A 17,917-nucleotide genomic window follows, 5' to 3' on the forward strand; every position below is an offset into this window, starting at 1 on the left:
CCGGATTAAAAATACGGTTACGCGGAATTAATTCCTTTGAAATTTTGCCAGAAACGTTAGGCATTTACAATTTGTCATTGACCATCAAAAGCGAAAAAAAAATTCGCGTAAAACTGCATACTTCAATGTTTTTTTGAAGAGTTCAGTCACCCAATCCTGTTGCTTTCAGCTACAAGCAAACTTCAATGTTGACCCAATTTATTCGACTTAGGTTCATTTTGAATAATTAACGAGGCCACTTATCTAAACCGATCAAGTTATATATCGACCGAGGTTGATTACATTGGCTAATAAGCGCGCGATTAGGTGATGGGGTTAATTAAAAGAACCAAACTTCCCCTGCCACTACTGTCGATCGCGTTTAAATCCACTTCCGATATTCCGACAAGAAGTGATCTCCTGAGGGTGTCTCTGAGCGGTCCATCATCTCCGTCCCGTGCGGCGCGAAGGATCGCGATGCCGCCGGGGGATGCGGCCGCTGGGGCCGCCGAATTCGCCGTGGGAGACAGCGTGCCGCGAATGTAGCGGCCGGTGGGATGAACACGATATCTTGATGCTGGTGATATTGTGACGGATACACCGCTATCGTCCGACAGATCCCCTTTGTTTGCAAACACACGTCGAGCGTCGTACAATTGGCTGACGTAGCCTTGTTTAAGAATATCTGAATGTTGACTGACAGTAACGCGTGTTGGTAAGTGTAAATCGTATCCCGCCGTCTGTTCAACGACGTCGACGGCGTCGGCGTCTATTAAACCTCCGCCGCCATCTGACGGTGGTAGGTCGAAGCGTACGCGTCGTGCCTAGAATTGAAGGATTGGTTTCCACACTGAAAAGTCAATTGTCAACTTACCGCTTTCAAAAGTTGAGGATCTGAAAGGCGCGACAAATGATTTTTTCGTCTATTAACTTCTTTCGGAAACGATTCTGATACGCGCAGTGGACCGGATTTGATGCTGTTGTTTCCGATTGATCCGTAACGTAAAGACGGCAATTCGGCCACCCGTTTCGTAATCGATCTCGTCGATGGCATTGTTACGTCCTGAAAAAATTCTGGAATAACTTTTTTATCCTTCTTGAAAGTGGGTGGGCAAGCAACTTTATCAGAACAAATTTGGGGCGGAAAATAATAAAAAGTCATTTGTTTTTTCCATTTAAAAATTCCAGCGTGTTAGACTACCCCAAAATTCATTTCTTAAACGCTAATTAAATGCTAATTTATTGCTATAATTAGAAAATAATGGATTGTTCCTTTATTTCAAAGCTCAACCACTTAGGTAACTTCGCCGCAAATCCGGCAGAATAAAAATCAATGCCGTGATTAAATTAAGGTCTAATTTAATATTAATTGTATAATGTTACAGTTTTAAGGACATTTTCCTACAAAGTTGGGTGCGCTATTGCAGCCACTTTCTCTGTCTGTCCATCTGGCCATCCTTCCGAGACGTCAACAGTCAATGCCAATTTTGCCAACTTAACGACAGTTTTCCAGAAACGCTCGAAGACGTCAATTTTAGTTTTGAGGGGGACACCTAAATTAAGTAATACTACTTACATAACTTTAACCCTGAGAAGGGGGTGAATTGCACCCTAAAAATTTTAAATGGGAAGGGGTAGTAAATGTTAGATAGGTCGAAAGGAATGTTCATTATGTTTTCAGAACGGTTTTTATATTTCAAATGTGATCGATTTGCAAAGCCGTTTCAAATGTTTATTAAGTAGGCGTTGAAGTTGAAATAATTGAGAGCTTGTGTCAGAAAAGAACATCTGACATACGTGCAATAAGTGCACAAGCATGGAAGCGAATTTGTAAAGGCAGAATCACCATTAAAAAAAAGTCGAAACAATTTCCACCCTTTGCGCTATAGTGTAAACCGTCATTGTTTTTGAATTTACCACAAAATTAAACAAGTTAATCACAAATTCGCTTCATTGTTTGTGCACTTATTGCACTTATGTCAAATGTTCTTTTCTGACACAAGCTCTCAATTATTTCAACTTCAACGCCTACTTAATAAACTTTTAAAACGGCTCTGCAAATCCATTTAAATAGTTTTCTCTGGAACTACTGATCGGATTTGAAAAATAAAAACAGTTTTGAAAACATAATGAAACATTCCTTTCGACCTATTTAACATTTTCTACCACTTCCCATTTAAAATTTTTAGGGTGCAATTCACCCTCTTCTCAGGGTTAAAGTTATGTAAGTACTTAATTTCGATGTCCCTCTCAAAACTAAAATTGACGTATTCGAACGTTTCTGGCAAAACTGTCGTTAAGTGGGAAAAATTGGCATTAACTGTTTTCAGTGGGCCACCCTGTATGTACGGGTGTTCATTTGAAAACTTCCCTCCGCGGATTTATCGAAAACCACTGATTAATGGAAAAAAAATGCCGAGACAAGGGGAATAACTTTTTAACAAAAATCCTTACAAATTTTAAATGACAAGTGGTATCGAGTAATAGCATTGTTTGGAAGTCCTTTCGAAGTCCTTTATTTTGGCGTTTGATTTTTTTTTAACCGGTCGATTCGTTTTTGAGAAAATTAGAAAAATCTTGATTTAATTTATTTAATCTACCTATCTTAATTTGGTCAGATAGAAAACAAAAACAAACGAAAATATCACTTATTTGTTGCTATGGGAAAGCAAGAATTTGATTTGTAAATTTGCTGTCAGTTACCGCTGTGACAGTCTTGGGATAGTGAACATTTTTGATAAATCCGTGGTGGGAAGTTTTCAAATGAACACCCTGTATATTTAGTTCGTTCTTTGGAATTCGGTAGCTTATAGCCCTGGCATCTGTAGGCCAGTCAAAATCGACAATAAATCAACAAAACGTGATGTATCTCTTGTTTTAGCGCATTTTTTAAGAATTAAAAAAATGTGCTATTGTTTGCGTTTTGTCCGTCTGCCCGTTCACTTCTGCAGCTTTGCACTATTTTTAGAGGAATGGTTCTAGAGTCCTAGAATTTTTTGCAATATGTAGCCTATACCTGGAAAGTGTGCCAGACGGCCATCAAATTTCGTTGTTAATGTTTTATCTGCACAATTTATACTTGTTTAGTATGTTGTTTGGGCCCATTACGGTAGTGTATACCTAAGTTTGCATCTCTCTAAAAGTCGTGGAAAAAGTGGACCACACGAAAAACGGCGTGATTTTCGGCATTTTACCAAAAATTCAAATTCGAAGGCCACCATGGGGATCTCGGGAACTTTAAGAGATAGGTAGGTAGTTCAAATTTGGCAAAGTTGGGTATTTAAATTTTAACAAAATGCAGTATTAAAACTGAAAAAATTCCGGTGATATCCGAAAAAAAAACGAAATTTTGCAAAAACGTTTTTATTTTTTAGTGAAGTTATTAAAGATATTTCGAAATATGTGATACTTTATTATGGCGGATCTAAAATTTAAAACTAGTATCTTGTAGAAGGAAAAAAGTGGCCATAATAATGTGTTAGTTATTTTGAAAATTTTTTTTAATAATTTCAGTAAAAAATAAAAATGATTTTGCAAAATTTCGGTTTTGTCCGGATATCTCCGAAAGTAATCTAAATTTTTTCAGTTTCAAAACTCAATGTTGTTAAGCAGCAAAATACGCAGGACAGAGATGCTCAATGAGACAAACCTTGTTATTCTTCCCTTGACGGGATTGTGATGATGGACGATGCGTTAGACACAATTTCCGCTGATGCTACAGACTACCATCGTGATAGCTCTGCAAATTTGGTGCTCTTTTGAGCGCCATCCTCAGGATACCCATCAAGAACTTCACATACATTTCTCCCAAAGTGGTTAAATATGTAGCTTGCTGAGACAGTCTGAATACGTACTGAATCATTGCGATGCCGACGAAAGGGACTAAGCCTAACAAAAACCTACAACGATCCTAAAGGGCACTTGCTACTCTACTACCATTTCTGCACACATTAGCTCGTTGACTAATAACATTGGTACCTACTTACAATTTATTCAACTTGGATTTCTGCCTTAATTGGAATCTGTGAAATTGTTGATTAATTATTTGCCGTAATTCGGTAATTCACCTACAGAGCTCCGATTGAACGTAAATTGTCATACATTTAATTCTTTTCAAAAACGTATATAGTGGCTCTCCTCGAAAAATGCCTAGTTTAGGAGATATAGAGCAAAAACTGAACAATTTTAACCACAGATGCTTCTATTAAAGGCAAACATATCGCATACTGAAAAAATAAGATACGCGAATGCGTAAATTGCGCAATGCCAACTTTCTATTTATTGAGATTTGGCCATAGATGCTTTTTGTAAAGAAAAGCATAGCCATTGTTTCGAAAAATTGCCAAATAAGTTACATCTTTTGGAGTGGTGCAGTACCGGCGTTAAGTTAGCCCACCACTTTTTGAATGTTGAAAATATATTTATTGCAATCGTTTGTTGATCATTTGTTGGTGTTTGTTAGTTACATTTTTACGTTTGTTGGTTAATCGTCACTTAATTATCCAAAAGTCAAAAATTTGGGTATATAGTTAGTCGCCCACTTTTTGAATTTTCAGAATATTTTTATTGCAATGGTTTGTTGGTGTTTGTTGGTGTTGACAATTATAATTTTGGTCAGATGGGCCTAAATATACACAAATTGATTCCTAAGTGGCCATTTCTGTTATTAATCTCGTAAAACAAACCTTGAATTGAACTTAATTTGTGATTATCTCTATTTTAATAATATATTTAATAATAACACTTGAGATATAGAACAATCGAAATATAAATATTTACAGAAAGTTTTTATTGATGATAGGATATAAAGTTTTTATTAGATGTAAACGGTATCGTATCGTGAATATTTGCGATTTAGATGAAAATAAACAGAATTGAATAGTTCTTGATTATTGATTATGAGACTATAAAAGATCAACCCATGGTAGAAGATATACAGGGTGTAAATATAACGTAAATACGGAAGGAACTAATTCTTTGGTAAATTTTATGATAAACATAGGTACGCAAACGCTCCGTTACGGATCTGTTTAAAACTCTTCTTCAAATTGTAGACTCCGGGTAAAATTTGGAATATACCGAAAAGTTGGAGATTGTTATCGGTCTTACTGACCAGGAAATTTTCTTTACTGTTTGCAAAGTCTTGTGTCTACACCGTATACATAATTATTTTAATTAGTACAAAAATGATCCTTCGCGAAATGTGAGTCTAAGTTTAATTCTACCTTCAAATTGTTTACCTTAATGGAACGCACTGAGACAATGAGCCTATCCTTCGTTTGAAACTAAATAATTGTCCTTTTTTACCGCTCGTTGTTTTACAGGATACGTTGGTCGGATTAAGTTTTGATTTTTTATTCGATCGCGTCACTTGAATTTGGATTTGTTTTGAGTTAACATGATATGTCCGCCTACAAAAATCTTTCATTTAATAGGTTCACGAACTGCTTTTATTATCAGGCCAAAATGGTCTTTTTAATGCCAAAACGCGAATTCTTCATTTCTAGAGGATCGCTGCAAATGTCAAAACGCGAATCTGTCCAATTTCTCTAAAACCAATCTCCTCTTAATTACTGGTTGAAATTTTAAACTTCCACAAATGGCGAATTATCTTCAAATTGGGGATCTCTAAATTTTTTATTGGTTAGTGTCTTTCTTACTACCAATCAAAGATGGTTTTAACGTTGTTAACCAATTCCAAAAACAACACTATCAGCGGTTCCACAATGGCTTTATTTCCCGATGAGCTAACTGATGTAATACTATATCCCCATTAAAAAAGGACTGAATTTGCGAAAAGTAGGAATTGCGGGACCGTAAGGAAATAGTTTGGTCGCGACAACGCGTAAAAGCTGTAAGAGGTGATTTGGAGAATATTTTCAGAGAATCATAGAAAATCTTGTAAAAAGTACCGCTAGCATCTCGAGCCGCGTTAAGTGAGGTATTGATAAGCGTATGCGAGCGGGTGCACCCTCGGGATTAAACACACACTTTAGTCCCTTGGCGTATAATATACAATGATCGCTCACATATACACAATTTATAACGGCGCGAACTATTTATTACCTCAGCGTTGAAATTGGAACTGTCTTGAAACGCAATTTAATTTGAGTATACTTATAGCAAGTGTTCTCGAGTGCTCACGAATGTTCTCGAAAATTGTAGAACAAAACACATCATGTTTCCCGGAATGATTGCGTCACATCCGCCTTCTTTTTTATCGCCGATAATCTCACCCTTATAATTTAGAGCCCAAAAGGTCACCTTCGGACATCGGAGAAAATTCCTCCACGAAAAATTCGAAATGAAAGCAACTCTGGTCACGGCTAAATTCGCCCACTGCGAATTTCCCTTTGTTAAATTTTCCTTGGAAGGTTTTTTAGGGGGGGAATTTCTTTACGAGAAGATGTGTTCTTTCCCTAGAGCGAATGCCGGGCACGCTTTGTGGGCGAACACATGATATCCATCCCCAAGTAAACTAGTCCTGGTGATTTTTTGAAAACCATTCGGAACGATCAGCGAAAACTTCCGCAATCGATTACCTTACAACCCCCCCTCCAATTTTTCGAAATGGTCAAATGTTTTAGTGTTTTTGACGTTCTCCACAGCGGATAACTCAGAATTCACCTCAAAAATAATTCTCTGGGAATATTGGAATATGGTTTCGCTTTCGGAGACCCCCTCCCCCTCCACACACATGCGCACCATTTGTACTTAACAAATCTTCCTAAGTAAATCATTCACCCCTAGCAAATCCAGATAAACTCGTAATGTCCGACCCTAAAGTTTACCTCCGGGAAATTTTAAGCTCTCCACCACAATGCGTCCCGAAAGAAACTCGCAGCGTACATCAGCTAAAAGAACTGAACTCATTTATAGGAAATACCCCCATTTTAAATGATCCTTCTAATTGAGTGCAAACAATTATTTTTATACAATACAATTTGGTTCCAGTATGGGCACAGATATACACATATAACAGATTGATAACCTTATGCATTTTATGGGTAACACATTTAGGTGTACTTAAAAGCGCCCTCTATTGAGCAGCAGTATAAACATGTACCGTTTACAACTGTAACATGACGCTTATTGATTTATGCATTAGATGTCGCTGCAAAAAATTTAAAGCGCAAAGTTTTCAAAATTCGAATTCCTTATTATCGGTATTATTAAATATTGTCCCAATCCATTCTCGACAGGTTCGGCAACGGTAAACTGTCCCCAGGGATGTAACAATTACTTTATGTAGAAATCTTGAGGGGACCGAAAGAAATCATTCTTTCCAAACAAACCGAGGGCTTAAAATGTATGGGTTCTTCTTTAGTTGTTTCTCAGCAACCATAACAAATAAAAGGATGAAACGTGCCACTTTACATAGGTTTTTGGGTACCCTTTTTCTGATTTTGTAGACATATTCCCAAATTCATACCATAAATTGTTCACCCTTAAAAGGGAGTGGGCCAAAAGCCACGTTTTCGTTGATGTACCAATTGTAGTGGACATTTATTTGGAAAAAAATTAATGTTCCTCTCCAACATTTAAATTTACTGACATAGGTACCTTATTATTACATCATGTATATTCCTCCTTGACAAGCCAAATTCTTATAACGTAAAAGAAATTGATCCTTCGTGCCGAATAGCATTTTTTTTCGACTAACAAAGCATACTGCACCGTATCGAAATGTGAATATATCAGAAAAAAGTGAGGACTCGTTTAAAGAAGAGAGTTATTAATCACAATGCAGAACGCAAGTCATTTTGAAAAGAATTAACTTTAATTACTCAATTACACCTAATTGTGTAAGAAATTAGTGACTTTGATTCCACATCTCATGATGAGTTCCTCACTAGCACCCCTTCGCCAGTTAGCATTTCATTAAATTATATTAGAAAGACTTAAACGAAGTCAAGTCCATCGTTCCTGTTTAATTAAATTTATTACATAATTATTAAAATATATGCATGACTACACCCCATTTATGACAAAGAAAGGTGTGGATGGTTAATCGATGTAAGCTGAGAATAGCGAAACTGTTTTTTCTCGTAACAAACGTGCGAAGTAAGCGCCTGGTACCCCACTAATAACTTACTTTACAACTACTTTAAAGCACGGACATTCCCTTCGAGCTCGTAATTTATTTTTTTTGTTCGAAAAATGAATACCTTTCACATGCAATTTGTATATAAGTGGCGGTGTCATGTTTATATTTTCGTTTTCGATAGAATGAAATATTAAAATTAGACTTTCTCAATTTATTAGGCGCTCACGATACTCGACATTGTTTGAGAAGACATTGTCGTCTATCGTTGCGTGCTTAGAGGTGGTTACAAGTTCCCCGTAAATTTTCTATTGCCACTTTACTTCCATTTTTATTGGGGATTTTAGTGTTAACTTTGAATTGAAGTTATGCAATCAATCTTTACTACACGTTCTATAGCGCTGTTCCATTTGCGTATTGATTTCCACAAGAAATTACCAATTTTTGCCGTGAAGGACCACTATACTGAGTCCAGTAGATTATCTTACGAAAGTCCCATAGGCTAAGTTTTTTTAAGTTTTCGAGTCCAAAATTTCCCGTTGAATTATGTGGAGGCAAAATTTCGAAGTTTAAAAAGAGTCAAGGTTTCAAGAACATTCCACCAAACAAATTGTACTCTGTTCAGTTTTTATTTTGTCGATTGTAATAGCAGCGAGCTTCCGTAATCTTCTCCCAAGTTTGTCAATGAATTATTTTTTTTAATTGTGTTTGTCGCCTCGTTGTCTGGGTTTGGTTGTGAATTATACGCTGGAAATAGGTCGTATTAAGTTACTTCTGCAACTCTGCAAATTAAGCACAACTTGGTAAAAATAAGCGGACATCACAGAATCCGAAATTAAGTACACAGCCCTGCAAGCTGGTTTCAACCAATCAACATTAATGAAATGCTGCCGCCCTTACTATTCCACCATTGAGTAGGCGTTAAAAGTTACTAAGTAGTTATAAAGCGAATTATTTTGCACAAAATTAGGGCATTTTCGTTTTGGCAGTAGAGCTGAAAACAAAATCCCAATGGTCGTTCCGTTCAGTACTCAGCTTAAATGGAGCGAATAAGTTGTAATCGTCAGTTAGCTAAATGGTGCCATTTCACAAAATTTTATAAAAAATTACATCATGGGATATTTGTGTATTTCACTGTGGGAGTGCGAAGAGTTTGTAAAGGTGCAGAATCCATTTAATCCAAAGACCTCTTTTGCTATTGTAAATAAAAGTGTTCGTAGGCGGATTCCTTAGGAAACTTAACCTCGTATTTGTGCAGTTCAGTAAAGTAAACAGTAGGTGAAATTAATTAATACGACTCACGGAGTTGCAACAAAGAAAACTGTTTGTAAAATCAAATAAAAATAAATATTAGTGCCGCTAACGCAAAAGGCAGTTTTCTCGGAGTCAAAAAAGGATTCAGTATAATTTACATTGTTTGAAACAAAGTTCGGCGGTGATTTATTACGTAATTGGTCACAGTAATCACAAAATTAAGATGTAAATGTACTTATTTAAATTAGCCGCAGTCCTATTTCAAACAATTAAGTTATTTAGAGGTAAGAAATGAGATGGCCATTTGAAAGTGAATTTTAATTATCCCAAATTGTGACAGGTAGATCTATTAGTAAATGAAAAATTAATGTAAACGGGGAAATGCATTCTTAAACAGCACTGAACATTCTCTCATTTTTCTCAATATAGATTCGTATGACCTGGACAGCGAAAAAGAAAAACCCATTTCTCGCAAAATTGTTCATCAAATTTGCTTAGAAATGATTGGGGATTTCAAGAATGATTTTTATTTTCAGAGAAATCAGTGGCGTACCATCAATGTCTGCCAAAATAGACATGTGAAATTCCGTACGAACGCCATTGGTGGAAATTAAAAACATGTGGTACGTTAAAAAATGCCTATTATTGGTATTACAGATATTAATAATAAATGATTCATTTGTGAAAACTTTACCACCCTGTATCTCAAAGGTATAGACGTTTAGGACATAGGTTCATATTCCATTTCTTTTTGAAATGGACCCAAAAATCGCTCCCTTAAATATTTACATTCAATTATAAAACACCCTGTATATATTCTAGTCCTTTACCATTGAGTGATTCATTTGCAAAGAATTTTTTTATTATACCCGAATCACAATCTCCGTTTATATCATTTATGAAACGGTCATCTGGGGCTGAAATAAAAAATTTTCTTAGGTGACTTTCTGTAAATGCCAAACATTTTTTTGGGTTGTACCTGTCCTTTGTTTGAAGCTTTTACAAAAGCGTGTAATTTAGGGTATTGCAAATCTGTTCCATTTCTCAATGGCAGTATTGTTTGAAGTTTTGAATGAATGCACCAAAGACATTTCCTTCATATATGCCGGCGTTATCGATGCATTTAAGATTTTTTTGGTAAAACGCTTCCTATCCATCCACGAAAACAACCTTCAATATTTTTTATAATAGGCTTACTGGATATGGATTTTGCACCTACCAACTTTTCTTCTGCTTTTGCAGCAAGCGATTGAATGGACGGTGTTATAATCTTCGTGGTTTTATTTACAAATATACGTGTATAATTTATCTTTAAAGAACTAAGCAACATTTAAAGGGACTCCGCTACGCGATGTGCCTTTAAACTCGTGCGTGCTTTAAAGACTTGATTATACACTTGTATCTTAATATACTATTAATTGGCCATTTTTCATGTTTGTAATCAGAACTGCAGAACTTTAGATCCTTTGAGTATGACTCGTATGAATACATCACATAAGATTAGTGTTGTTTGCTTGTACTCGTTTTACTACGTTTTCTAAGTTAATATTGTTCAAATAAGTACCTACATATTTTTGTGATAGTCGAACCTTTTTAGATTGGATAAAAACAAGACTATTATCAAAGCCGAACCTTGATTAAAGAAACACTCCCACGATTTTAGAAATATAAACCATAGTAATTCATCATTCGGGAATTTGGAAAGATATTATTTTCGTCACGAGTCCGAATCTTCCAGAATGCATCCAAACAGTGAAATCATTACTATTTTGGCAACATACTAAGAATTATCAAAACTACCTTGAATTAACATAGATACATTCCAACCTGGAACCCTTCAGAGATACCAAATGTGCTATTGACATGGATCATGGGTTTTTCATTGAATTTGAAAAAGACCTTGGAATCGCGTCAATTAAGACGACTGGTATCTATTTTTACTTCTTATCAATGATTTAATCCAACAATGAGTGTTGTAGTTAAACAAATCATAAAGGTTTGTGTGCTTTTCACGATTGGCATGATACTTTTTCTGGAAAATACAGTTATCAGTATGATTTACGTAAAACCAATGTCCTCAAAGTAACACTATATAACGCAACGGTGACAACGCAGAATAAAAAGTCACTCAGCATACGCTTTCTACGGTTTACCTAAGCAAAATGAAGATGCAGTTATTTCAATTGGCCGGTGCAATTGCACTACTTTCGATTTTTTGCGGTAAGTAGAAGTTGGTCTATAAACTGGACTATTTAATATCATTGCAGGTGCCCGAGATTTGGAACAAAAGCAAGGGAACAGGGTCGCGTACCAGATAACGTTTAAGAGCATGGAGTGCTTAGAGTGGAACATAGGCCTGTTGTCATTTGACGAATTGTGTCCGATCTTCCAGAGTTCAGGTTGTAGCTCAGTACCATGGGATGGGGCTGTCGAATGTGTAGCTAACAAAATCGCGTCCTTTAGCGAACAACAGGCCATCGCTTTTTTGGGACCGATCGTACCGACTATTAACAGGCACATTGAAACTTTGAATTGCACCAAACTGTCCTTGGAAGGTATCTGTCCTCGTCTGTGCACTATACCTGGCGCTAATTTGTGTCCAAACAATCAGCTTGATTTGTATGCGCTAATTAATTATGTACAGAACAATGATATCGTACCTCAATGTTAATGGTACCAATAAATAACCTTTTAGAGTCATTCGTGCCCCATGTGATCAAATCAATCAATTGGAGCCTTTTCCAGCGAACAGACGGATGATAATAATAATCAGAGTGGGGCTCTTCAGAACTAGAACTGGGTCCGCTTTTAGTTCTCTATATCAAGGATTTTCTAGAATCTAGAGTACCCATAAGATGCAGAGTTTTAGAAACATGAACAGTGGGTACATACATTTCTATGATTCTGGCGACAAAAAATTCAATTTGGGCAAAGAAAACTGACCATAATCTGCGTCTTTATCAGCCGACGAGCTTTCAACTGGAACGTAACCAATTCTGGTCGTACCTATTTCTAGGGGAATTTTGCCAAAGAAAAAACCAATATAAAGTGTGTATCTGTAACCGTAAATATTGTGCGAATTGGTTTTAAAGCGTAAGCGAACAATTTCATTCGTTATATTATCGGAGCTATGTTTTTTCGTGTAAAAATAGATTGTAACCACGAAAGCGTTGCGATCCAAGGAGCAACACGTTTAAAACGTTCGATTGCGCTGTATTTAGAGTGGCTAGTTACGCTTTTTATTAATCCCATTCGTGCATCCAAGTAGTTTATATGAAGTGCGAACAAAATTATGAACAACAGGGCTACTGGTAAAAAGGTTAAAGACAATTAATTGAAGCTTCTGTTGCTGTTAAAATCGTAAGTTACAAGGGTATATTTTTGACATTTACACACTGCCGAACATCGGTAATTTATTACTCTGAATAACTCAAAGTTCAACTAAGTAAATCAAAGTAAGCCTGAAGCACGGTCTATTCCTGAATCGAATTGCGTCAACCATCTTTCGAGTTAATTGTCAACAAGCAATCAAATGCAACTGGTAATACAAGAGGTCTATTCGTATTGCCTAAAGCGTTTCACTATCCAATTTCTAAATTGCTGCTGCCTTCCAAATGAGAAATACAACTGACGATTATTGGAGAAAATTTCAACGCATTGATTTCCGAAAGCGAGCTGATTTAAGTCCACTCAAAACGACGGGAGAATGCGGGAACGGGAGCGGAGCCGAAGTGTGATATACTTCGGTGTAGAATCGCTACAAAATATACAAGTAATCCAGTTAAATTGTATTTTTAGCAAGAAAGTTGTGGGGTAGTTTTGATTCAGTATGTTTTTTGGGGTGCTGAAGCCGAATCTGAGGTTTGCTAACAAAATTTCATGACGCAACATTGAAAAAAATACAAAAAAAAGTTTAAAAAGATATTTTTTAGCAGTTTTGTGCTTACAACTCGAAAACTATCAACTTCTCGAAAATAACCTTCCTATTCAAAATGAAAGTACGAGTACAAACCTCACATTCAGACTCAGCATCCCAAAAAAAACATATAGAATCAAAGAAATCAAAACTACCCCACAACTTTCCCGCTAGAAGCCCGTTTGAGCACAAATGGCCTGCATTAAAGAAAGAACTACGGGAAATGTGCCATTAAACACCATTAAAACGAAAAACATGGTTTGGAAAGTTTTCTTCCTTTTGCACCGACAGGAATTGTAAATTGATGGCAACCACGTCAAACGAACAACTCGCTAATATGCTAACAGGTTGGGCTTTTAACATGCGAAAATCGAAAGGAGAAAATTATAAAGAAAATGTAGTGGAAACTATACCAGACTGCAAAAATCATACAAGGCAAGTAATTCAATGAATGCAAAAGAGATTGGCCCATTCAAAAACCGAAGTGTACATAGCCCCCCCCCCCCCGTACGTATTTGGGCGCAGGTACCCAGGCCACCTGATACATTTGGTTATGCGTTCAATTGCGCCATTTAAATTAAAGCTAGCGCCATTACGGTTAAACCCTCGGTTAAACCGTAGAAATTTTTCCTAAAAGTGGGGGGCTAACTTAAAGTAGTTAGAGAAGTTGGTGAAAATTTGTTCATTTATTCTCTGAGAGACGCACTTTCTAATGGTCAAAAGAAAAAAGTGTTCCTATGTGCCGTTTCTGAGATATTTGACAGTAAAAACAGGGTATTTTAACATGGGCTCTTATGGACAGACTCAGTTTTTCTGAGCTAGCGAAGGCTTTTGTATCAAGACTTAAATGAGATGGGTCTCATTAGAAGCGAAATTTTGTGACGAATCTAAATATGCACGGAATAGTACATGTTCATGATGAAAAAAGGAAGATATTTACCGCCGAAGCGGCGTCTGATCTGACGCCGCGGCACGCTATGCAGCACGCGTTTAAATCTGATGACTTTTCCACTAGGTCTAGTATATAGCTGAGCTAGGACAATCTTTTCCTTCTTCTGCTGAGCACTTTTCTTCACAAAAGGCATGGTGTCTTTCAGAAAGAACACCAAAATCAGCGATATTTATAAAGGCCTGCACACGTCTTGTTGACACACTGATTGGATTGAGATCAAGATAGCGGCTGGGGATCTCTGGCGCCAACATCGAAAAACCAAATCCACTACATCGACTTCACGTAAAACGCAAAATTATTTAGTTTCCCGGCTTTTACATACGTCTCGCATACGTTTTGATTAAAAAGAAATATATTCGTTTAGGATTTACCGCTTACACTGTGAATATTTAGTCGCGGTGTGTCGTCAACATTTAGTGTGCAAAGGTTTGAAACAGGGTCGAAAAGTAGGGACACTAGTCAAGTTGACTACTGTATATACCTTTTTAAAAATCATGTAAGACGTTTGCATTGTGCTGAGGTACAAAATACCACTCATACCGTATTTCTAATTATGTTTCCTTCATAACAACATTTTTTTTGGGGACGTTTACCGTAAGTAATAGGTAGGCCGAGTACATCACTTGACTTCAGCCGAACGCGCTCTAACTACTTTAACGTTTTCAAAAGTTAACGTTTTCAAAATTTAACGTTTTTAAAAGTTAACGTTTTTTAACATAGCTTTGCACTACGGCGTACCTTTCATCAGGCTGATTCAAATTTGAGGGCCACCATGGGAATCTCGGAAACTGTAAGAGATAGGTAGGTAATTTAAATTTGGCAAAGTGCGTATTTTGATGCTTCAGAAAATGCCGTTTTGAAACTGAAAAAAATCCAACTACTTTCGGAGATATCCTAAAAAAATCGATATTTGGCAAAATCGTTTTTAATTTTTACCGAAGTTATTTAAAAAGATATTTCAAAATACATGAATATTATTATGGTAATTGTTTTCTCTCTACAAGATGCTAGTTTTAAATTTTAAGCCTGACGTTTCCTCTCCGGTTAGCCATCACCAATTTTATTTTTTCTTATGGAAATTATTTTTACTTTTTGTGTTATTTAATACATCATTTTTTTCTGATTTCAAAAATGTAAGTATTACTGTTTTTAAATAAGAAATGGCGCTATTAATTCGTAAAAACGCAAGAAACTACGAACATCCACTGCCCAAGACAAAGTTTGCCAGATAAAAAGAAGATATTTTAACAATACTTAAAAAATAGTGATGTTACCATTTTTGAAATCAGAAAAAATGCTTTATCAGATAATATAAAAATAATATAATATAATAATAAAATAATATAATAATAATAAATAATAAACAAAAAAGTAAAAATGACTTCCATAAGAAAAAACAAAGTTGATGACGCGGTTAACCGGAGACGAAACGTCAGACTTAAAATTTAAAACTAGCATCTTATATAGGGAAAAAGTGGTAATATTAATGTGTTACTTCTTTTGAAATATCTTTTTAAATAACTTCGGAAAAAAAAACGATTTTGTAAAATTTCGTTGTTTTCCGAATATCTCAGAAATTTGAATCAGCCTGTATATTAAAATACATTTCACCCTTCCCTTTTTTAATTGATTGCTACCTTCTTTTTCAGTACCACACCAAAAAACAAATGAAGATTTTTGGTAAAATGCGATTTTACCTTATATTGGTTTTTTGAGATTGAGCTCAAATGCGCCGCAAACATTTCTGTCTTTATTTTGTCTGTATTTATCTTTACACTATAATATTTCTTTTTCTAAGAACGATATCATTAAATTCTTTCGGTGCCTGAAACTAGAAAGATGTGCGCGTCCAATTATGAGTATATAATGCCCCACAAGATCGTGCATTAATTACCCGCGCAGAGTAAAATTGATCACGCGAGAAACTTGTTAGAATCGTATCACATATATTTTGGAATGAATTATGGCCAAGGGACACAAAAATGTTTTTCAGAAGGAGGTTTTTAGAAATTATTTTACATAAAAAAATTTGATCAAAATCTGTCGAGCCGTTACTTAGGAAAATGACCAACGTCCAATGTACAGGGTGAGTTAACGATTGCGCGGAGTAACTTAATGCCTTGAAGATAACATTTTTCAATAGAGTGCTTTTGTATTATGATATGGTTGAATATTCTCCACATTTTAAAAATATTTGGAATTATACAGGGGGCGCCCACAAAGTAGGGCGCCCAAATGGTACATTTTTTAAAAATAGAACCCCCTGTATTTCAATGCATTTTTGAATTCTACGTGTAATTGTACGTCTTTTTTATTATATGGTTAATATCCGAAAAGCTAGTAGTTTTAAAGGTAATTCGATTTTTAAGGAAAATCGGGCATTTGCAAGCGTCAGTATATTGTCAAAATTATTACTTAAATTTTGATTCCAGGTTTTATATCTTTTATCCTGGGTTAAGTAAAAGTCAAATAAATGCATCTACTATGAAACATTAAAAATATAGCTTACAGGGTGTTTTCTTTTGGTAGGTCCAAAGTTGCAGCACTTCATATTAAAAAATTTCACTTTTTTTAAATGGAACACCCTGTATATTTTTCTGTCATCATTTAGCTCCTCCAAAAACCTTCAACTTTTGATAATAATGTCCTATACCTATCTCTGATAGTTTTCGAAATATCTTGGTTTTCCTGGTTTTTATATTCTAATCTTAAATAAGTTATATGTAATTTACATAATAGTGAGGTGGCCATGCAAAAAAAGGCAATTTTTATCTATCTCGTCCAAAACGAAAATCATATCGATTAATTTATTTTTCAAACAATTTATTTTAAGTCCAAAACCTGGAGAATAAGTAAAAAATTTGACTACAAAACAAATTTAATTTAACTCTTAATGTCACCCAGTCAGTGATATTCGTTTCATTTTTTTTCATATTCACGTCGTTATTATGTAAATTAGAACTTATTTCAGATTAAAATATAAAAAGTAGAAAAACCAAGATATTTGTTTGTTTTTACTATCAAATTTATTATCCAGTTTTTATAGACTTAAACGAATTATTCGAAAAATAAATTAATAAATATGATTTTAGCTTTGAACGAGGCAGATAAAAATTGCCTTTTTTGCATGGCCACCTCACTATTATGTAAATTACATATAACTTATTTAAGATTAGAATATAAAAACCAGGAAAACTATCAGAGATAGGTATAGGACATTATTATCAAAAGCTAAAGGTTTTTTGAGGAGCTAAAAGATGACAGAAAAAATGTACAGGGTGTTCCGTTTTGTAACTTTGGATCTAGAAAAAAACCTGTAAGCTATTTTTTTAATGTTTCATAGTAGATGTATTTATTTGACTTTTACTTAACCCAAGATAAAAGATATAAAACCTGAAATCAAAATTTAAGTAATAATTTTGACAATATACTGAAGCTTGCAAATGCCCAATTTTTCTTAAAAATCGAATTATCTTTAAAACTACTAGCTTTTCGGATATTAACCATATAATAAAAAAGACTTACAATTACAGTAGAATTCAAAAATGCATTCAAATACAAGGGGTTTTATTTAAAATAATGTTCCATTTTGGAGCCCTACGAAAAATCTTACCCTCAAGGCATTAAGTTACACCACGCAATCGTTGACTCACCCTGTACATCGGTACGTACGTACACACAGACGGAAAAATTTTGTTCATTAAAAGTTGCTTAAAATGATTTAAAATGTCGACATTTGATGAAATTTTGTCCAAAAAAACGGCGATGGCAG

The 17,917-nt window shown here is 35.3% G+C and overlaps 2 protein-coding genes across 2 annotated transcripts in view; one reads left to right on the forward strand and one right to left on the reverse strand.

Moving 5' to 3' along the window:
• Positions 1 to 302: 302 nt before the first annotated feature.
• The window catches only part of LOC116174652, a 31,260-nt gene continuing 13,645 nt past the window's right edge, over positions 303 to 17,917 (reverse strand). The window contains exons 4-5 of the mRNA XM_031492593.1: positions 854 to 1,042; positions 303 to 803 (exon numbers count right to left, since the gene is read on the reverse strand). Coding sequence (XP_031348453.1) covers positions 303 to 803; positions 854 to 1,042 — 690 coding nt within the window. The remainder of the gene's footprint in view (positions 804 to 853; positions 1,043 to 17,917) is intronic.
• On the forward strand, positions 11,299 to 11,977 carry LOC116175018. The gene is made up of 2 exons (XM_031493061.1): positions 11,299 to 11,497; positions 11,545 to 11,977. Exons 1-2 carry the CDS (start codon positions 11,440 to 11,442, stop codon positions 11,946 to 11,948), a joined length of 462 nt encoding a protein of 153 aa, XP_031348921.1. The 5' UTR covers positions 11,299 to 11,439; the 3' UTR covers positions 11,949 to 11,977.

This window comes from Photinus pyralis, unplaced genomic scaffold, assembly GCF_008802855.1.
Source record: "Photinus pyralis isolate 1611_PpyrPB1 unplaced genomic scaffold, Ppyr1.3 Ppyr1.4_LG6, whole genome shotgun sequence".
Classification (NCBI taxonomy): Eukaryota; Metazoa; Arthropoda; class Insecta; order Coleoptera; family Lampyridae; genus Photinus; species Photinus pyralis.

Excerpts from the sequence above, each read along its gene's own strand:
- LOC116175018 (XM_031493061.1), top strand. The coding sequence starts at position 11,440 with ATGAAGATGCAGTTATTTCAATTGGCCGGTGCAATTGCACTACTTTCG. Across the intron at positions 11,498-11,544 it reads ACTACTTTCGATTTTTTGCG|GTGCCCGAGATTTGGAACAA; the intron begins GTAAGTAGAAGT and ends ATATCATTGCAG.